Source organism: Microtus pennsylvanicus, chromosome 6 (assembly GCF_037038515.1).
Source record: "Microtus pennsylvanicus isolate mMicPen1 chromosome 6, mMicPen1.hap1, whole genome shotgun sequence".
Lineage (NCBI taxonomy): Eukaryota > Metazoa > Chordata > Mammalia > Rodentia > Cricetidae > Microtus > Microtus pennsylvanicus.
Genome location: NC_134584.1, coordinates 85,315,072 through 85,337,481, shown reverse-complemented (window position 1 = coordinate 85,337,481; position 22,410 = coordinate 85,315,072). Strand labels below are relative to the sequence as shown.

The 22,410-nt window shown below is 50.8% G+C and overlaps 1 protein-coding gene across 2 annotated transcripts in view; it reads right to left on the bottom strand.

Moving 5' to 3' along the window:
- The window catches only part of Rfx1 (regulatory factor X1), a 30,463-nt gene extending 19,780 nt beyond the window's left edge, over positions 1–10,683 (bottom strand). For both annotated transcript variants that reach the window (XM_075976650.1, XM_075976651.1), the window contains exons 1-2: positions 10,552–10,683; positions 2,859–3,197 (exon numbers count right to left, since the gene is read on the bottom strand). In XM_075976650.1, the coding sequence (XP_075832765.1) occupies positions 2,859–3,156 (298 nt within the window). In that variant the 5' untranslated portion in view covers positions 3,157–3,197; positions 10,552–10,683. The remainder of the gene's footprint in view (positions 1–2,858; positions 3,198–10,551) is intronic.
- Between the last annotated feature and the right edge of the window lie 11,727 nt (positions 10,684–22,410).

Here is a 22,410-nt window from a genome sequence, read left to right as displayed (position 1 = left end):
AAGATGGAGTCAAGGGACAGCTGTGTCTGTTAGCCATCTCTCTTCTGGGCATGTGCATAGGCAGGGAGGCCCTGGAAGCTACGGTTAGGAGCCAGAGCTCACCTCCTGCTTGGCTCAGACAGTCTGTCTCGTTCATGTGGTCACTACTTCCTCCAGGCACCTGGCTCTCCCACCTGTCTACCTGGCCACCTCTCAGCTTAGAGAGCAAGCTAGCTCTTCAGGAAACTGAAGGCAGGCTCAGGAGGCTGAACCCTGACAGCCTCACCAGCCAGGCCCCTCTCCCCCAAGGGTAGAGAGACCTATCTGCCTCTCTCTGAAAGTTCAGGGCAAGGTTCTGGGCCCCTGCTGTTCCAGGGTCTTGTCTTCTTGGACCTCAGTTTCCCCACCTTCACTGAAGATGCTGACAAGCAGCCCTATTTCCCTCTTGTGGGCACAGCCCTCTTGAGCTCTGGAAAAACAGGAGCTGAAGGAGCTGAAGAGAAGCCTGGGTGACTGCAGCGCCTCCTGTAGGCTAAGCAGGAGTCTGACCTCACCCTCCCAGACTGCATCACCTCCTTCCACCTTAAATTCTGGAGGCCTCTCAGGGGAGGACAGGGATTATGGATGTGTACCGGCTGGCCAGTGAAATCTGAGCTTCCTTTCTATTGTCACCAAAGTCACTTGAGGGCAGAGCATGGCAGGCCCAGGCTGGAGGTCTAGGTTACTTCTGCCTTCTGGCTTCCAGGGGCAAGGGGCAGCCTTCCCCCTGCAATGAACCTGCAGGGTTCCCGGTCAGCCCAGATTGCTCTTGGCCCAGGGGCTGGCCTAGGTACTTCCCTGTTTCAGCTTCTCTTTCCTCAAAGGACTGTCTCACAAGGGCAACCTGGGAACGGGATTAGGAAGACCCTGACACAGAAGCTAGAAGGTAGCAGCCTTTCCTCTTCCTCAAAGCTCAGGAGGCAGCGGGGTCCTTTGTAGGGATGGGCTCTCTCCTGCCAGAAGTGAGACCATGGGAAGACATTCCCCAGGACCACTGTGCAAAGCAGGCAACAAGCCACTGTCTGAGCCAGGGGTGAGAGCCTGGCAGTGATACTGTAGCCTAGCCTGACACGTGCTGTGTTCTCTGTAGCATGCTAGCTCCCCACCCTGCAGCTAGAGAGAGTGGCCTAGGTCTGTCTAACCTAAAAGCCACTCTGTGGCCTGGCTTCCCTTGCTGTGCCACTGTTGGACCTGGTGGCATACCCTGCCATCAGCTTCTGACGAGGCGAAGGCCTGCCTGCGTTACAGAGTAGTTTCAGGACCAGTGTGGGCTACTTACTGAGACCCTGTCTCAAAATAAAAAGTAAAGAGGGCTGGGGATGTAGTTCACTGGTAGAGCGCTGGTCTAGAGTCTGGGAAGCTCTGGGAAGAAGGAAGGGAATAGGAGCCATGACACCTCTCAGGTCAAGAGCACGATTGCTGGAGCAGAGAGGGGCCCAGCCTGAGCCTGAGATCTGCCTATGGCTCAGAGGTGAGGCGACCAAGAAGATGAGAGGAGTGAGTGAAATCTGGGCAGGTGTGCGCAGCAGGTCTGCAGTCGGAGAGGAGTAGGCGTGCCTGTCACTGCCTAGAGAGGCCAAGGATAACAAGAGTCCGGAGTGACTAATGAGTCTGATGTGGTGAGAGGATGGGGACCCCTGCTACAGCATGTGGACGAGGAAGCAGGAGGGAAAGAGCTAGTATTCTAAGAATATCTGAGTATAAAAGAGGCTGAGAAGTAGACGGCAGGTGCAGGCAGAGGGCAGCCTGAGGGGTCCTGGTGAACATGCTGTTTGTCTAACTTAGCTGCAGGAGGGATGTGTACAAAGGGTCACGTCTGGCAGGAGCTGCGGACTCTGCAGGAGAGGCTGGGGCACCCGGGCCAGTACCTGATCCCACTAAGGTCAGCTGCACGCTCAGGCACTGCAGAAAGAGTGCAGGGCACATGGCAAGGATAAAGTACCACACTGGGCACGTGTGCGTGAGTGTAGCACACGGCAAGGATAAAGTACCGCACTGGGCATGTGTGAGTGAGTGCAGGGCACACAGCAAGGATAAAGTACCACACTGGGCACGTGTGCGTGAGTGCAGCACACGGCAAGGATAAAGTACCACACTGGGCATGCGTGCGTGAGTGCAGCACACGGCAAGGATAAAGTACCACACTGGGCACGTGTGCATGAGTGCAGCACACGGCAAGGATAAAGTACCACACTGGGCACGTGTGCGTGAGTGTAGCACCTTCCTCCTTCCCCTGTTTCCCAAGAAGGGAAGGGGGAAAGGGACAAAGGATGGGGACCTGTAATGACACCCCAGAGGTACAAAGCAGACCTAGGGCGCTGGGCCAGGATGGGCCACCTGCAGTGGTTGGGTTTTTCTCTTGATTCTAGCCTTCCCTTTTCTTCCCTATTCTCATGCTGTGGCATTAGACTTTCTCATGGACACAGGAGCTTGCTTGGCCCCCAGGAAAGAGAGGGGACACATCACAGCCATCTAGACAGTCCTCTCAAGGACCCCTCTAGACCAGCCTTTTAAGCACCTCTCACATGGCCCTAGACAGAGAAGCCATAATGGTCCCTGTATCAGCAAGAAAACCTAGGCAGAGAGGCCCAGGGCTGGTGGGCATCCCAACTTTTGCAGGTGTGTGCAAATTGAATTTCATCATCCCATCTTTTCTGGGGACAGATTAAAAACAGGAACATCCCAGTGGGATACAGAAGTATCTCTGCTTGACCTGACTGCCTTTGCCCAAAGATGCCCCAAATCCCACAGGAAGCCCCAGAGAAGGTCCCTGGTTGCTCCTCAGAACTCCTCCCAGAGATTTTTCCAAGCGTTCTCCATGAACGTGGGTGTGAACTTACCCGAGACGGTGACCACGATGTACTGCTGAGCCACAGGGGATGGGGCAGGAGTGGCAGGCTGTGAGGGCGCAGGGGCAGCTGGAAGCTCGGCCACATACTGTTTCTGGCTGCCCGGAGGCTGCGTCTGCGGCGGGGGGCTCTGCAGCTCAGTGACATACTGGGGCTGGGGAGTTGCTGCAGCAGGAGGCTGGGGTGCTGCTGGGGGTGGTGGCTGGGGCAGGGCCTGGGGTGGGGCTTGTGGTGGCTGGGACGCTTGTGGGGCTGCCTGTAGCTCAGTAACATAGGACTGTGTTGCCATGCCAACAGTGAATGATAATAAATAAGGCGGTTTTCCTCTTCCTTGAGAAGAAAAGTGGGGGAGAGAGAAAAAAACAAAAGAAGAAAAGAATTAATCTACCAGCAGAGGAAAACAGGGCCAGCTCCCAGCTCCCTGGAGATGTCTTTGGGTTAACTTGATTAAATCTCTGGCTAGATACAATGGACCATCCCTGTAGGGGATCTGGGAGGAGACAGAGTCAGGATTCCCTGCCCTCATCCTGAGCTGTGGCTGTTGCCCTTGTCTTCCACCCCCTGCCATCTGAGCATGCCCACAGTGCCTCAGGTTATGCTTGGGACAACTTTCCAGACTGCAAGTGATTCTGTGTTCCTCTCCACAAATGGCACGACTGTCACCTGGGTCAGGCTTGGGAATGTCAGTGGCCTCTAGTGTAGACAGAAATTGCGCTGTTGTTTCCTAGCCATTGTTGATGTATTTATTGCCTGTATATATTGTATATAATCATTGTATTTGTTGTATATAGTTTTCTTACACTTATATCAGTTATAGCCTTTTTTATTTAGACAAAAAGGGGAAATGTAGTGATATTTCATTTGTATTTTAATAAATAAAGCTTGCCTGAAGATCAGAGAGTAAAACAACAGCCCCACTAGTCAGCCTTACAGACCAGACAGTGGTGACACACACCTTTAATCCCAGTAGCCACACTAGTTTGCCACAGAAACCAGGCGGTAGTGGTGCACGCCTTTAATCCCAGCCCTAGAGAGGAATATAAGATGGGAGGAGACAGCTCTCACACACAGTCTCATTCTGAGATTCCTGGAGGCAGGATTGCCATTTCAGACTGAGGTAGAGGTAAAAGCCAGTGGCTGGCTGTTTTGCTTTTCTGACCTTCAGATTGAACCCCAATATCTATCCCTGGGTTTTTATTGCTCGTGCTACACTCTAGAGCACCTGTGTTATTCCTCTCACCATCAAGCCCAGTGAACACCTCTCCCCTTTGAGACAGGATCTCACTATGTAACCCTGGCTGTCCTGAACTCACATTGTAGACCAGGCTGGCTTTGAACTCACAGAGATCTGCCTGGCTCTGCCTTCCTAGTACTAGGATCTCTTTTCTTTTGGTGTCTGAGGATAGGACCCAGGACCTTGCACACGATAAGCAAACATTCTACCCTGAAGCCATCCAATCTTTAGCACTTGTCCTTTGCAACAGGCCCTCCCTGTGTATTCCACACTAACCATGAGTTGTGACCCTCTGCCTAGCCTCTGGAATGGCATTTGCTACTATACTACCTTTAACTGGGCATCTCCTGGCCTCCTGCTGCACACGCACATTCCAGATCAGTCAAGCTGACATCCATCACACACCCATTTTAGATCTGCAACCACCACAGTGAATCAGACTGAGTTTGCCAGCTGAGCTGAAGTTCAGAGAAGATAAGGTGCTGGCCCCAGGCCACACAGCAGGGAAGTGGCAGGGCTGTCTGAACCGTGGGCATGCTAAGCCCTTGACAAAAAGGCAAATCACAGAGAAATCTGCCTCAGAGCCCTGTGTAACAGCAGGATGCCATTCACAGGTCCTGGCAGAAACTGCAAGCTCAGGGTGGGGGTGCTTCTGAGGCAGGAGTGGCTGGTCTCACTGGCCAGTGCAGCTTTCCTGGCTGGTACTGGGCTTATCCTAGCATGAGATGGGCAATGCCTTGGGAGGGTGCCCATTCCCAGTATTTTCCTGCTCTGTGCTCTGGAGGCTAGCTGTGACTCTGAATCACACAGCACCCAGGCTGGGAGCCTGCCAACCGGGAGGCTCTTCAGTCCTGACCTCTGGCACCACTGTGCCACACACGCCATGTCAGCAGGCTGACCTAGAGTGAGGTCTCCAAGCCGAAGGCTGGGAGCCAGACTGAGCTACTGCCCCAGCCTTAGCACTACGAACCCATGCATTTGTCACCAACTTGACTCAGTCCTGAGGCTCGTGCTAACACTGCTGGGTGCTCTCAGCATCAGTGAACACTAGCCCAGAACCCCAGCCTGGACGTTAATTCCTTCTAACACTCAGTAGACAACACCTTCCCTGTGCTTTCCACCAGAGGTCCCGCTACCGACCTAAGCCAGATCCAGGGAGTCAGCCTAGCACCCAACAGGGGCCACTGACAGCACAGCCTCAACATGCTTCCCTCTCCCCGTTCCTGCCTCTCCAGGGATCCGGGCTTCACCCTCAGGTGGTAAACTCAGGCATTGGGTGGCTTTGCGGGAGCTCCTCCACTGTTTCCCTGTGGAGTGGAGGAGAGCAGCCCCCACTGTTGAGCTGTGGCCATGCCTGCACAACAGGCCCTGGGTTCTACTCTCAACAGCACCCACCCCACCCCAAAAAACGGAAGAGAGAAAGAGAGAGAGGAAGGGAAGCCTGGGCAAAGCACTAAGGACATCTATAGCACAGTCCCCAGAGACAAAAGTGATTCCAAGGAACAGGGCTTCCACCACTCCGTGTGTGTGTGTGTGTGTGTGTGTGTGTGTGTGTGTGTGTGTGACAGCCAGTGTAGCCCTGGAACTACCTGGTGCTGGGCCATCTTGTGAGAGCCCAAAGGATGAACACTGATTCAGACTACAGGACCCAAGCAGGACACGAAGCAGCACCAGACTCAATGCCACCCTACTCCACCCCTGCCAAGGACTTAGGCATCAAGGGAAGGAAGAGGCCATAGTCGACCACAGTGAGGGCAGCTCATCTTCCACTGACCCCAGCTTCCTGCCATTGTTAAAGGGCTGCATCTGAGCCAACCTGGCTCAGGGTTTGTAGCCATCAGCATCTGCCCCATGTGAACCTTTTCATAAGCATTTGTTACTGACTGTCTTCTGTGTCTTAGTTTACCCATCTGTCCATCTGTAACCTGGGTTCACAGGGATCACTGTAAAAATCCAACGTGATCATGTGAGCTGCCACTACCATCCATTCCCAGCTATGCATGCACTTCACAGCAGCCCCTGGGGAAGTGGCTAACATGCAGATCCATGAGTTTCACTGCTCAGAGTCTGGGGTGGCCCCAAATATATTTTAGCTAGTCCCCCATGTCCAGGACCACCTCTCTTGCCCGGGCTGCTGCAGAGGCTGTTGCTCTCTGACAGGAAAGGGCTCCAAAAGTCTGTGCTCCTGGTGCCTTCTCTGAGGACTCACCCATCCCTCCCACATGAGCAAGGGTCAAGTTAGGGGCTCTCTGCAGGGGAACGAATCACACATTTCCCATGCACGTGTTTCATGGAAGGTAGTAGAAGGAAAAGGTACCTGCAGGAAGCCCACCTGCTTTCTGTCAGTGATCTGCTGAACCAGCAATCTGAACCCATTCCCTGAGATGAGAGTGACAGTGTCTGCTGGTATCCACCTGACTTTGCCAATCCAGTGGTGGTGCAACAGGTGAGCAGATGAGCAGACGAGGGCAAGAAAAGCGACGGGAGACACAGACTTGCACTTTGTGATTTTCATGTCATGAAATTTATAAAACATTCACATGACAAAGTATTCTTTTGAATTTTTCCAGTCATCCCAAAAAATCATTCTTAGCTCTCACTCATACACAGTCAGCAGGGCAGGAGGTTCCAGGCCACAGAAAGCAGCCTAGCCTCTGTAAGGAGAAGTAGACCCATTATCAAACACAGGCAACAGCCAGTAGAGCAGGTCACAAATGTCAGACTCCAGAACCAAATGGTTCACAAGAAAGGGAGAGAACACCTCCTCTACTCAGCTCCTCTGTGGAGCAGCGCTGGTAAGGGAACAGTGTGGAAGGCAGTAGGAAAGGTCAGTATTGGTGCACCCCGCCCTTGGCATTTGACACATCTCCTGGGCTGGCCACTTCTCCACCTTCACTGGGGCCCTGGAGCACTGTCCTCAGGATCCGCTGAGCGCCTGTCCTGTCCCATGTCTCATCAGAGAACATATACCACTCACGATCCTTCTCATAACTGTGGGGCCTTCAGGACCCGTCCCCTCAGACCATGTGTGTCTTGTCCCCTGGCTCTTGGTCTAATAATGCTCCCATTCCCTCCTGCCTCGGCCTTTGCACCCCCCCCCCCAACTTATATACTTGCTTCTGACCCTGTCCCAATCCCAGCTACTTAACTTCAGACCACTTCCCTGGTCACGGTGTGTCGGCCACTCAGTACTCCTTCCATGTTCTCGCCACTGTATAGCCACTGGTTTACTCCCCAGTTTCTCCTCCCTCCTGAGTAAGCTCATAAGGGTTCCCTTTTACCCCAATCCTAGAGCACTGATGGGCATATGTTGGGAGTTCAACCCCTTTTTTTTTTCTTTTCTGCAGTGCTAGGGCTGGAAGGCAGGGTCTTACACTCACTAGGCAGGTGTTCTACACTGAGTTCCAAGCCCCCAAGGAACTCAGCTGTCACAGTGCATTGGACATATGCAGCTGAATAAAGACAGGGCTAGCGAGCGTGGAAGGCAGGCTGGCTGCACTCCACTGACTGCTTACTTCTGGGTGGAGGTTACAGTCTCTGCAGTAGCAGGTGCCGGCTGACCCTGCTGGACTGCCATCCTTCCTGGTTCATAACAGGACTGTACACGAGACCCTCCCTAGTTCAGGGCTCATGGAAAAACACGAGTCCTGTTCAAAAATACTCTTCCTACCTTCTCCACAGCACTGCTCAGTCCTCGAGAGCTGCAGCTGAGCCAAGGTCTCTACTCAGACAGCACTTTTTTTCCCTGGATACTCTCAGAAACAAAAGCCACTCGTGTGCAAGCAAAATGGGCAAAATTTCACAGAACGTGGAGCTCTTAGTCTGGCCTGGTGGCACAGGCTGGTCATCTCAGCTACTCAGGAAGCTAACCAAGGGGGCTCACAAGTTCAAGGCCTGCCTGGTCAACTTAGCAAGGCCATGTCTCAAAATAAAGTAAAGTGGACCATTAAGATGACTTATCATGTAAAGGCCTGCTATCAAGCCTGACGACGCGTTCAAGCCCACGGATCTACCTGGTAAAAGGACAGAACTCGTTCCCTCTGGCAGTCCTCTGTCTGCACGTGCATGCTTTAACACGCGAGTGCTCATGTGTGCACACACAAATCAATAAAAAGTAAACATTTAAAAACTTGAAAAAGAAAAACTAGGGCTGGGTGTATAGCACAATGCAGAGCACTCTCCTAGTTTGGGGGTGACTTAGGTCAATCCCCCAAGAGAAAAGAGGAAAAAAAGCTGCATCCCTGGTCTCCAGCTTCCTGTTGCCAACTCATAGCATCAGCCTTCTCTCTCATACAAAACGATAAAAATAAAACACCAGCTAATTCCGAGGGTAGACAGGAAGTGATATCATTTGAGCACTACTCTGTATTTGATGTGTGATACATTTCATGGGATCCATATACAGTAATCTATAAAGCTCAAATGAGGTGTGTCCCTAGATGAGGGCACATGGAGGTCTAAAAAATGTGACATTATTCACCCAAGAACACACAGCTAGAGAGAAACTGTTTTAGGTAAAGAGAAACTGAGGCAGTACCAGCCTTCCCCAGTCAAAAGGCTCTTGCGGGACCAACAACTGTGAGAACAGCTGGGAAGGATGTCCAAGCAGTTGATGAAACCAGAATCATAGCTGGGCCGTGGTGGCGCACGCCTTTAATCCCAGCACTTGGGAGGCAGAGGCAGGCAGATCTCTGTGAGTTCCAGGCCAGCCTGGTCTACAGAGCTAGTTCCAGGACAGCTAGGGCTGTTACACAGAGAAACCCTGTCTTGAAAAACTGAAGACTGGGGGCTGGAGAGATGGCTCAGTGGTTAAGAGCATTGCCTGCTCTTCCAAAGGTCCTGAGTTCAATTCCCGGCAACCACATGGTGGCTCACAACCATCTGTAATGAGGTCTGGTGCCCTCTTCTGGCCTGCAGACATACATGCAGACAGAATATTGTATACATAATAAATAAATACATAAATAAATAAATATGCCTTGAATGGATGAATTGTAAAAGTTTTTTTTAAAAAAAAAAACTGAAGACTTTTTTTACTTTTCTTTTCTTTTTTAAACCAACCTAGCAAACCCCAGCATCTTCCTGAAAGTTAATGTGCACAATCTTAACTTTGAAGAGAGTAGGAAAAGTCCCCCTATGAGGGAGCTCACACTTCCCTGCTTACTTTCCAATGGAAAAGTCAGTCTTCTTATCGGCTGCCGTGTACACCAGTGCCAGCTGGAATGCAAAGCAAGGAACAGCACACAGCCAGTAAGAACTGCCGTGGCTGGTCTACTTCTGCACCCACCCCCGAAAAAGCAGCTGCAAAGGCCACGCACTGACTGTGTCCCCTTGGCTCTGACATGGCATCTGCTCCTGCCCATGTGGGAAGGGTACCACCTTATAACCTCTGAGCTCTGGATACTGACTTGACAGAAACATGTGGCAGGTCAGGAGATGTGACTTAAGGAATCCATGACAGCTCCATTGGCTCTGCTATTTCCACAAGACCTTAATGGCTAGGGAGAAAAGTCCGGTCTCCAGAAACAAGAGCCCCACAACTGCGCCACCGCAAGGCTGAGATGACACCGCAGACAATTTCAGATCCTCTAAATTTGTGGTCTAAGATCACTTCTCTCCAGCCGGAGCTTCAACTTCTGACAACTAAATCCCCCAGGCTAAAGACAGTCTGACTGGAAGTTGACCATCTCCGCCTCCTCCCGGGTTTAGAGTGGAGGTCATTCTGCAATCAATACTAACAATTTATCAAATCTTACTGAGAAACAGTAGACGTGTGTGTGTGTGTGTGTGAGAGAGAGAGAGAGAGAGAGAGAGAGAGAGAGAGAGACAGAGACAGAGACAGAGAGACAGAGAGAGAGAGTCAAAGATGAGCCCTTGTAAAATTCCCAGAAGGAATTAGGAATTTCTATAATGAAGGGGATGGCGACACTTCTCCCCATTTTATAGGAAGGAAAACAAAGGCCTAAACTGGAATCTTTGAACGGCCAAGTTCTAAATCTTAGGCAGGTAGGCTACCAAGCTGCCTCTCCTCTACCGACTGTCCTGGTGGCGGCGGCCGCACCCGACTCCGAGGGCGGAGGGACGCTAGACTCCGCCCACCTCCGGTCAGGCCCCGCCTCCGCACGCTGTCATTGGTCCAGCCTCCATAGGCCCGCCTCGCCGCACCTCCCGACACATAAATGCGCCCCCCCTGCCCCCCGCCCCAGCTGCCCGACCTCCACTCGCCCGCGGCCTGCGAGCACCCGCCCTCGCGGGGGCCGGACTGCGGGGCCGGGGGCGGGTGGTGTCGCCGGGGCCGAACCCCGGCCCCCTCCCCCACGGTCCCGACAGTCGGCGCCGCCATTTTGACCGCCCGCCCCTTCCCTCAGGACTGTACTCAAGCGACAGGCGCCGCGCGGGCCCCGCTGCCCGCCCCGGCGCACCCAGCTTGCCAGGCGCTGCCCCGGTTACCTCGGCTTCTCCGCACTTGTGTCCGCGGAAGGCTTTGAGGAGGTGCGTGGGCGCTGTGCAGAGGGGACCGAGCGCGCCGGGGTCCCCAGGCCGGGCCGGGGGCGTGGGGGCGGGGGGCGGCCTCGGTTGTTGTTGTTGACTGGCGTTGCTGGGTTGCTTGGTCGCCACGACTACCGTGGCTATGGCGCCTCCGTTTCCCTCACCGGGGCAACTGTTGCTACCCACCCTACTGCGTCACGCATCGGGGCGGGGCTCCAGAGCAGCGATTGGACGGCGCCGGACCCTTGCAGCATGCTATTGGCTGCGGTCCACGCTTTTCAACACCCTCTGGACTTCTCCGAGCTCGGATTCCTCGGTTCGGACGTCCGTCAGAGGAATCTGAACCCTAGAAGGCAGCGAAGCCCGTCACTCGCGCGAGGAAGCAGCTCTGAGAATTACAGAGGGGTGGGATGACGCTCTAAAGTCGGCCTTCTGGTTGGACCAAGGAAATAGCAATCTCGTCCAAAAGTTTGTCGCGCTCTCTTGCACAGGTGCAGGGAGCGTCGGGAGTTGTAGTTCTGCTCCTGCGTACTGATGGGAACCGCAAGACTTCCTCCTTGTTGGGCCACTTTCTGGCCTCTCACGCTCACGTCCCCTAAGGAACGCTGCGACTCAGCGCTGCCCTTCTGTGATGTCAGCGGCGGAGGCCGGACTCGGAATTCGATGACGTCACAGACGCGTTCTCCCAGTCCTAGAGGGTGGCGAGGCCGGGGCTGGTGCTGGGCGAGTCGGAACCTCTAAAATGTCACAGCCTGGCCGCGCCGCTATCTCGACCACGCAGGCGGCAGAAAGGTCTCTGGCAGACGGGGATTTAATGAGAGGACGGACGATAAGCAAAGGTCAGCGACAGCCTGTCCCCAGAGCTCCCCGCCGCTCCGGATCTCAGTTTCCCCAAAAGATAGGTCAGCTCCAGCCGGGGACGGTAAAACAGAAACAGCTCTGGAGGGAGTGAGTTCCTCGAGCTCAGAAATTAATCATCAAGATAATATTCTAATGCAGTATTTTAAAATACCAATGGAAAAAGTAGACCCGCGGTGAACAAAATGTCAAATGTTAAATACAGTCATTCTGCTGGCACCGAGATTAGGGTGAGTCCTGCAAGCTCGGGGCTGCATCTTGTGCTCACATTTTTTGTTTACTGACTCAAGATTTTTTTACTAAATGAAATTCAAACTGCTCTTTCTTTCCACAGGAGAGCATGAGTAACGGTGATTAATTAGTTCCTTTATAGTAATCATGTTGCTGTACCAGTTGTGCATAAAGTATTGATTGTCTACCTCAAAATGTACAAAAATGGCCAAGTTGGGTAAGGTGGCCCTGTAGACACAGCTCTTTGCGGGCTGAGGCAGGATGATTGCTGGAGCTGAGCTATACCGCAAGTCCCAGCTCAAAAAAAGGTCTTTTTTTTTTCTTTAGACAGGGTCTGAAGCCCACAGTTGACTTCAGACCCCCTCTAGAGCTGAGGATGACCTTGAACTGACTGTTTGACAGGGGTTTATTATCACACCTTTAAGTTTTGCCACTTCATGCCCGTGGAGTTGAGGGTGGAGAAAGATCTAGAAACTTTCTGGGGACACAGCTGACTAGAACGCCAACCTGGTTCAACCCTAGTGCCCACACAGCCAGGGCACCAGTTCATTCACAGGAAGTGGAAAGGGTGGAGGTGTCAATTAGAGAGTGGTGAGAAGACACAGGGCTGGAGCTTGCGTCAGTGGCAGAGTGCTTGTCTGGCATCCTCGAGGACTGGGTTTATCTCCATCCCTGGAAAAAAGGGTCTAGGCAGAAGTCTCGGTGGGAACACTGCTTGCCTTGCAAATACAAGGATCTGAGCAGAACTCCAGAACCCACAGAAGCTGGCAGGCTGGTGTATACCTGTAGCCAGCCAAGTCAGTGAAGGTGTGCCCGGGCACTGACAGCCCATGTTGTTCTCTGCTCTTGGTTTGCACACGCACACATTCCTGCATGTGCACGCTGTTGTGTAGCAGATAACAGCCTTGCATCTTGGAGGAAAGCTTTTTAAGACACAGGATGTTAAAAGGGAGGTGAAACAATATGATTTTATAACCTGGTGTGCAGGTGCACACCATTAATCCCAGCATCCCAGCACGTGAGAGGCAGAGGCAGGCAGATCTCCAGGTTCAATTCAAGGCCAGCCTGATCTACATGGGGAGTATCAGGATAGGGCTAGCTACACCGTGAGACCCTGACTGTGTTAGGGTTCTCTAAAGGAGCAGTGTGGTAGTTTGAATGTAACTGGTCCCCCATAATCTCATAGGGAGTGGTACTCTTAGGAGGTGTGGCTTTGTTGGAGTGCTATGCTTTGTTGGAGGAAGTGAGTCACTGTGGGGGCGGCCTTTGAGGTTTCATATACTCAGGATACCACCCTGAGACAGGGTTTTCAACCTGTGGCAGTTGATTTCCTGTTGCCCGCAAGATGTAGCAGTCTCAGTCCAGCACCACCTCTGCCTGCACGCTGCCATGCTCCCCACCATGATGGACTGAACCTCTGAACTGTAAGCGAGCCATCGCAATTAAACGTTTCCTTTGTAAGAGTTGCCGTGATCATGGTGTCTCTTCACAGCAATAGAAACCCTAACAAGCAGAATGAATTGGATTTATTATGAACTGGTTTTTATGAATATGGATTTATTAGAATGGCTTATAGGCTGTGGTCCAACTAATCCAACAATGCTGTCTACCAACAAAAGGTGCAAGAATCCAGTAGTTGTCAGTTTCAGCCGGTCTTTAGTGGACGCCAGTTTCCAGGAGGCTCTAATGCACTCAGTAAAGGAATGGACTTGCCAGCAAACGGGAGAGCAAACAGGCAAAGAATGAGCTTCCTCTTTGTGTCCTTCACGTAGGTTGCCTTCCGAAGGTGTGGCCCAGATTAAAGGGGATTTTTCCACCTCAAAAAATCAGGATTAGCCGGGTGGTGGTGGCGCACGCCTTTAATCCCAGCACTAGGGAGGCAGAGGCAGGCGGATCTCTGTGAGTTCGAGACCAGCCTGGTCTACAAGAGCTAGTTCCAGGACAGGAACCAAAAGCTACGGAGAAACCCTGTCTCGAAAAATCCAAAAAAAAAAAAAAAATCAGGATTAAACTGGGCGGTGGTGGTGCACCACACCTTTATTCCCAGTACTCAGGAGGGAAGACCTAGGTGGATCTCTGTGAGTTCAAAGCCAGTCTAGTCTACAGAGCAAGTGCCAAGACTAGGGATACACAGAGAAACCTTGTCTGGAAAAAGGGAAAAAAGTGGACTAAAGGTGTACGCCTCAGAAGACTGGGTTAAAAGTGGGATTTCTAGGGCCTAAAGAGATAGCTCAGGGGCTGGAGAGATGGCTCAGTGGTTAAGAGCATTGCCTGCTCTTCCAAAGGTCCTGAGTTCAATTCCCAGCAACTACATGGTGGCTCACAACCATCTGTAATAAGGTCTGGTGCCCTCTTCTGGCCTGCAGGCATACACACTGATAGACTATTGTATACATAACAAATAAATAAATAAATAAATATTTTTTTAAATAAAGAGATAGATCAGTGGGTAAGAGCACTGACTCCTCTTCCAGAGGACCCAGGTTCAATTCCCAGCACCCACATGTCAGCTCACAACTGTCTGTAACTCCAGTTCCACGAGACCTGACACACATGGTAAAACATCAATGCACATAAAATTGAAAAAAATAAATAAATTTAAAAAATAAAAAGCAACAAAAAGAGCGGGTCTTCTAATCCAACTACCACCCAGGCCCAGAACCAGGATTCCAGGAAGTTCACCCCACACCCATCTCGTCTATGAACTTCTGGAGCATGTGGAGGGGCCGAGCCTACTTCAAAGCCACAGGATCTCCACGACACAGGGCAACAACAGGATGCCCGAGAGGAGCCCCAGTGAGGGCCCAGTATTGACGGTGTAGCAGAAGCCAGAGGCCTTGAACCAGACCAATGGCTCATTGCAATGGACACTCACAAGTAAAGATGTGTGGACCAAAGAAAGGGTGCACTGTGTGACTCACCGGGCCACACTGCAGCTTCCTTGACGAGAATTTTTTTTTTATTTTTGTTGTTTGTTTGGTTGGTTCTTTTTTTGGATTTACTTTTAGATTTTGGTTTTTGGGGGTTGCAAGGGCAGAGAACAGAAGTAAGGGATCAGGCAAATGAGTGGAATTGGGATGATGATATGAAATCCACAAAAAAATTAATAAAAAGTTTTTTAAAAAATGGGTCTTGCCGGGCGGTGGTGGCACACGCCTTTAATCCCAGCACTCGGGAGGCAGAGGCAGGCAGACCTCTGTGAGTTTGAGACCAGCCTGGCTAGTTCCAGGACAGGCTCCAAAACCACAGAGAAACCCTGTCTCAAAAAACCAAAAAATAAATAAATAAATAAATGGGTCTTCCCAGTCAGGTGTGGAATTGGTTTTTGTTTGTTTGTTTCTTTTTTGGTTTTTTAAGACAGGGTTTCTCTGTATAGCTTTGGAGCCTGTCCTGGCACTAGCTCTTGTAGACTAGGCTGGCCTCGAACTCACAGAGATCTGCCTGCCTCTGCCTCCCGAGTGCTTGAATTAAAGGTGTGCACCACCACTGCCCGACCAGGTGTGGAGTTGTACACTTTAATATGAGCACTTAGGAGGTAGAGGCAAACAGATCTCTGTGATTTTGAGGCCCGCCTGGTCTACAGAGCAAGTTCCTGGAACTATGTAGAAAGATCCTGTCTCAAAAAAAAAAAAAAAGCCGGTTGTGGTGGCGCACGCCGGTAGGATTTGCTGAAGGAGGCAGAGGCAGGAGGATCACAAGTTCGAGGCCAGCCTGGGCTACACATTTAAAAAAAAAAGTGGATCTTCCCACTTCATGTGATTTAATTTTAAAAAAATCCCTCACAGTTGTACTCAGGCACTTGGGTTTTAGTCGATTCCAGATGTATTCAAGTTAGTAACCAAGAATAGTCATCACACTGTATGTGTGTGTGTATAATAAAAGAAAGTTTAAAAAAGAAAGAAAAGAAACAAACAGGGTGTTCTAAGAAATGAACAATTCAGAGGCTTCAGGAAGTCCCCAAAACTAATCAGATTCATGAGGTTCTTCCCTCTCCAACCTTATATAAGCAGTAAGGATGGCTACGAGCTACTCTCAGACTAAAGAAGTGACTGGCAAGATGGCTCAGCAGTTAAGAGCATATGCTGCTCTTACAGAGGACATGGTTTTAGTTCCCAGCACCCATGTGATAGTTCTACATGTCTGTAACTCCAGTCCCAAGGGTTCTAATGTTCTCTTCTGACTTCCATGAGTTCCTGCAGCCCGCACGGTGTACACACATACAGTTAGGCACACACTGAATGTGCAAGACCATCAGCTAGGCGTGGTGACGCACACCTTTAATCCCAGCTCTTGGGATTCAGAGGCAGGAAGATTTCTGAGTTCCAGGCCAGCCTGGTCTACAGAGCAAGCTCCAGAACAGCCAGGGGTACACAGAGAAACCCTGAATTAAAACTCTAAGCCACCTGAAAGAAGCAGAAGCAGAGAGAAAGGATGCTTTCAACCTCTTGCAAGTCCTGCAGACTGCAGAGCTCTTGGTCCCCAGCTTTTGTAAGCTATAATTCATGTTGGGGTGGACATTTCATGATGCCCGTTTCTGGTGTGCCAGCAAACATTCAGACAGAACACTGTATACATAATAATTTTTTTTTTTAAAAAAAGACCATGGGCTGGAGAGATGGCTCAGAGGTTAAAGCACTCACTGCTCTTCTAGAGGTCCTGAGTTCAGTTCCCAGCAACCACATGGTGGCTCACAGCTGTCTATAATGAAGTCTGGTGCTCTCTTCTGGCCTGCAGGCATACATGCAGGCAGAACACTGTATACATAATAAATAAATAAATAAGTAAGTAAGTAAGTATTTAAAAAACACAAGCAATTGGCAGTATAATCATTCATTGGAGAGATTGCTCAGTGCTTAAGAGCATGCACTTGCTCCTGCAAGAGGACTCACGATGGCCTATGACTCCAGCTCCAGGGGATCCAGCACCCTCCTCAGGCCTCTGATCATACACACGCAGTACTCAGTCACATCCACCTATATATACAATCTACACACACGTACAAAAAAAAGTTTTAAGAATGAGCTCATGCCGGGCGGTGGTGGCGCACGCCTTTAATCCCAGCACTCGGGAGGCAGAGGCAGGCAGATCTCTGGGAGTTCGAGACCAGCCAGGTCTACAGAGCTAGTTCCAGGATAGGCTCCAAAGCCACAGAGAAACTCTGTCTCGAAAAACCGAAGGAAAAAAAAAAAGAATGAGCTCATTTCTAGAGTAAGATGCCCTTGGGTCAATAAATGAGATATAAAAACTGGTCATGGGGCACTTGTCTTTAATCTTAGTACTCAGAAGGCACAGTTAGGCAGGAATCTGAAGGTAGTCTTATCTACATAGTGAATTTCAGGTCAGCAAGGACTAAATAGACAGAAAGGAAAAAAAGGACCATCGAGATGGTACCATGGGCTAAGGTGCTCACTGCCAAATCTGTCGACCTAAGTTCAATTCCCAGTGGCAGATGTGTATCCATACATACACAAAAAAATATAATAAAATTATTTTCTTCTGCCTTGGGAAGTGGGTGCGAACATGCCTCGGCATGTGTGTGCAGGTCAGAAGACACGTGTGGGAGCCACGTGTGGATCCAGAGGACTGAACTCAGGTAGTCAGCCTTGGCAGAAAGTGCCTTCACCACTGAGTTACCTTCTTGGCCCCGTAGGTTTTTTTAAAGATGAGATATGAAGACCTCTGGGGGGGGGCTGGGGAGATGGCTCAGTGGTTAAAAGCATTGCCTGCTCTTCCAAAGGTTCTGAGTTCAATTCCCAGCAACCACATGGTGGCTCACAACCATCTGTAATGAGGTCTGGTGCCCTCTTCTGGCCTGCAGACATACATGCAGACAGAATATTGTATAAATAAATAAATAAGTAAGGAAAAAAAAAGAAGACCTCTAGGCAGAACACCAAGTCCCTGGTGCAAGCCATGAAGAAGCATGTAGTTAAGGCTCCTGGACAAGGAAAGCCTGCAGATCCTAACCAAATGCAACTGTGCTCCCTGAGATAAGTGGAAGAGGGAGCTGGGCTCCCTGAAATTGAAACTGATACTTGACCGACAAGGTTTCCCTTTGTGTGGCCCTAGTTTGCCATGGAGCTCACCATCCTGCGCAGGCTGCTGGCTACTGTGGGACCAGGAAGTGCCTTCACACTTGGTCTGCAGAGGAATTCAGAACCCATGTCTCTCTCACGTTCAGGTGAGTCCTGAAGTTGGCTGGCTCTTGGTGCACTGGGACTCACAAAGACTGGGCTAGGGGTGTGGCTAAGGGGGTAGGGTGCTGGCCTTCCATACACAAAGCCACGGGTTCTATTGCCAGCATCTCAAAAACCAGGCTTTGTCGGCAGAGTTTTCCTGTCCTGCAATTGCTCTCAAATAATCACTCAGAGGCTTAATATTAATTACAAATGCTTGGCCAATAGCTCCGGTTTATTACTGACTAGCTCTTATATTTTACGTTAACCCATATTTCCTTATTTACTCTCTGCCGCGTGGTGACATGGCACAATCATCTCCTGTGTCTGCTGGCGACTCCTCTGACTCCGCCATTCCTCACCCCGCCATTTGGCTTTCCTGCCTAACTTCATCCTGTTCAGCTTGTTTATTAAACCAATCATAGTGACATGTACTCATACAGTGTACAGAAGGAATATTTCACAGCAAGGCCTCAAGGTGACTCCTGTGAGCCAGCATTTGGGAGGTGAAGGAAGGAAGATTAGGAGTTCAAGACCATCCCTGGCTGTATAGTGAGTCTGAGGCCAGCCTGGGCTATGGAAGGCCCTGTAAAGAGGTAGGGGCTGTAAACAAGACATTCTTTCCAGGTGGTACCCATCACAGAAGCCAGAACATTTCTGCTAATCACATAAGAAGCCCAACATTGATTTGCAGGCTGATCCCTATAACAAATATCACAGATTTTCGGAGGCTAGGCAATAGCTGTGGCTGGGGACAAATTTGGCTCAGTGGCAGTGCCCCTACCTGGAATGACCCAGTGAGGGACTGGGATTGTGGTTCAGTGGTGAAGCCCTGCCTAGCACCTGTGAGGCCCTGGGATCTAGCCCATCAATGCAAACATTGTATGTATATATGCATATAGACAGTTATATCCAGGGATAAGATCTGGCTATAGACGTTGAATGACTCCCCAGCATCATATAAAAGCTTCATGGTGGCACAAGAGTCTAATCCCAGCATTCTGGAGGTGGAGGCAGAAGGAGTAGGAAGCTGAGAAGTTTGGAACCAGCATGGACAACATAGACCCCATCTCCAGAGAAAAGTGGGTCACTGCATGACCACCAACACCTCCACCAACACCTTGGAGGGGCTGCACTAGGTTTGGACTCTGGGAGATGCTTGGCTTCCCACATGGCTGCACTAGGTTTGGACTCCGGGAGATGCTTGGCTTCCCACATGTCTGCACTAGGTTTGGACTCCAGGAGATGCTTGGGTTCCCACATAGCTGCACTAGGTTTGGACTCCAGGAGATGCTTGGGTTCCCACATGTCTGCACTAGGTTTGGACTCCAGGAGATGCTTGGGTTCCCACATAGCTGCACTAGGTTTGGACTCCAGGAGATGCTTGGGTTCCCACATGTCTGCACTAGGTTTGGACTCCAGGAGATGCTTGGGTTCCCACATGGCTGCACTAGGTTTGGACTCCAGGAGATGCTTGGGTTCCCACATGTCTGCACTAGGTTTGGACTCCGGGAGATGCTTGGGTTCCCACATGTCTGCACTAGGTTTGGACTCCGGGAGATGCTTGGGTTCCCACATAGCTGCCCATGTCAACCGTGCCTGTTTCCCTTCAGAAAGGCCAAATTCGGCTGGAAGGGGGCAGAGAAGTGAGTTGGTGCTGCTCTGTCTACAAGCGAATGGAAGCGGCGTAGCACCAGCCTGAGGATACAGTCAGGGTTTAGCCATACAATGCTTGACCCGGGTTACAGCACACGTCCACAGACAAACACAGGTGCCCACAAAGCCGTGCATCTGGGCTGGAGCTGGGCACAGCTGGGCATTTGCCGCCTGCGGACAAAGCTCGGGATTCTAATCCTAGTCTTGGGGAGGAAGACTAAGACAGAACTGTGAATTTTAGGTCACTTTGGAGTTCATAGCAAGACCAGGAGAAGAAATGATAGGCAATTCAGAGAAAGAGCGAACTGGAAGGAGCTCTCTGTAACCCATTTCCTAGGCAGATGGCAAATGCCAGGAAACCAAGAACGAAAACCAGCCCACCCAAGGGGAGGTGGCTAGAGAGGAGAGACCCAGTGAGCCCTGCTGAACTGAGGAGGTGCCGCCTGGCTGTGCTCTCTCCTCTGGGCCCACGGGCACCTGCCGTGCTGGCCAACAGCCAGTGTTTGAGAGACACTCTGCTGATAAGGCTGTACGCAAACAGATTCTTAACCCGGTGTGTGAGAGTGTGTTGATTTAGCCCTGAAAGGGGGAGCTCTGGCAGTGTCCAAATTGTGACTGTCAGAAACCTCTGGGAAAGGCATGCACAGACACGCTTGCATTTGTGTGACCTGGTGTCCCATGGGGTTGTGTGACACGGTTCGAGTGGAACTTAATGGATGAACACATCTCTCCCTGGGCCCGGCTTGAACAGAGGTCGTCTGGGTGGGAGCACTCTGCAGTCATGAACAACAGCAGCGATGAAGGAAGCAAGCGCAGGGACACATCGGTGCTCCTCCCTCCAGTAGTACTTGTCTCAAGTCCTGGGCTCTCCTGCTACACCCGCCTCGCACCAGGCTGTCCCTCGGCCTTCCAAGGTGTCCCTGGCCACTTTTACTGAAAAGAAAAAACAAACAAACTTTTAAATAAGGTTTATTCTTTAAGTTTGTATATATGTATGCATGTGTGTGTGTCTGCATGTTTCTGTGTCTATATGTGTCTGTGAATGCGTGGCTGTGTGTGATTGTGTTTTTGTTTCTCTCTGTGTGTATGTCTCTGTATATGCATGCCTGTATCAGGATGTCTATGACATTTTGTTGGTGTGTATGTGGGTGCTTGTATGTGCTGTGTGTCTCTGTGTGTCCGTGTAACTACATGTCTCTGTGTGCACTTGTGGCTGTCGGAATCCAGGCTTGGGTGTGGTTCTCCATTTCCCTAGCACTTGAGGTAGGGTTTCTTACTTCCTGCGCACAGGCAAGCTGGTTTTCAAGGTCCCAGGGGTCTTCCTGCCTCTATTTTCCATCCTGCTGTGAGGTCACGGGGTCACGGGGGCGGGCACAGGAGCACCATCTTTTACACAGGCTCTGAAGATCCAAATTCAGGTCCTCAAGCTTACAGGACAAGCATATTGACCCCCGGCCCTCCATCTTTTCTTTTTTAAGACAGGTACTCTGACTAAACCTGTCTGACTAAACTAGCTCCTGAGTTGGCTAGACTGACTGTCCTGTGAGCCACAGGGTTCTCATGTCCCTGCTTCCCAGAGCTGGGATCACAGGTGAGGATCACCGTTTTTATGAGCATTATTTTCATGGGATGAGACTTGGGGCTTTGAACTTGCAAGACAAGGAAGGAATTTACCAACAAAATCATTTCCAAGGCCCTAGTTTTTTGTATCTTGTTTGGGGTTTTTGGAAATGATCTCATGCAGCCCAGAATGGCCTCAGATTCACTGTGTGGCTGAGAATGACCTTGAACCCCTGATGTTTTTTTTAAAAAAAGATTTTATTTATTTATATGTATACAGTATTCTGCCTGCTTGTCTGCTTGCATTCCGGATCCCACTATAGATGGTTGGGAGCCACCATGTGGCTGCTGGGAATTGAACTCAGGACCCCTGGAAGAGCATCAGTGCTCTCAACCGCTGAGCCATCCCTCCAGCCTGAACCCCTGATCTTATACCTACATCCCAAGAGCTGCAGATACAGGTATCGTAGCCCGACTCCCCTCTGTCAATTAGGACTCTGTCACTGAACTGGAGACCCATTCAGAAAATGTAAGACCCTTAATGCATCTGTGAAATTTCTATTCCCAAAGTGCCCACCCTGGTCCCCAGGTGTGTCTCTTCTTGGATGTGTGGCCTGGAGCATCCAAGAAGAAACATGCACCTCCAAGTCCTCAGCAGCCTGTAAAGCTAACACACACACATTGCCTGCATCTTCTCAGTGAACTCAGAGAGGTGTAAGACCTTCCTCCAGGAGCACAGCAACCAGAATTCTATCTCAGCTTGATGGACTCAGATTTCAGACACCGTGGAAGGCACAAAAGAGACTCCTGTCTGGGCCAGGCAGACAGACAGGCAGGCAGCCCCAAGGGACCTGCTCCTGTCTGCCAGCAGGCTCCTGACCAGGCATCAGGATGCGGAAGAGAAAAGGGCAGAAGGTTGCACCCTGTGAGCTGCACTGGCAAAGGGGCAGCTGGGATTGGGAAGCAAATTATTCATCAGCCCTTTCCAGGCAGCGCAGGGAGACGACCCCCAGGATGTCCATCAGAGCAACAGAAGACAGAAGTGCACAGTGCTGACCACACAGGGTGTGACGACGACGACGGAAGAACCAGGTGCACTCTTCCCAGCCTCCCTGTTGTATAGATGAGAAACCAGGCCACAGAGAGGTCAAGTGACTCCCTTACGTTCACACAACAAGAAGGCAGGTAAGGATGAGATACAAACCTAGGCTGCCCATCTCTAGTGTCCTGATGAACATTGTTCTTATTTTACTTTTTGATATACTCTCACTCTGTAGCCCAGGGTAGTTGGGAACTTAGTATGGAACTTGAGGTTGATTTGATTGGAACTTGTGGCAAT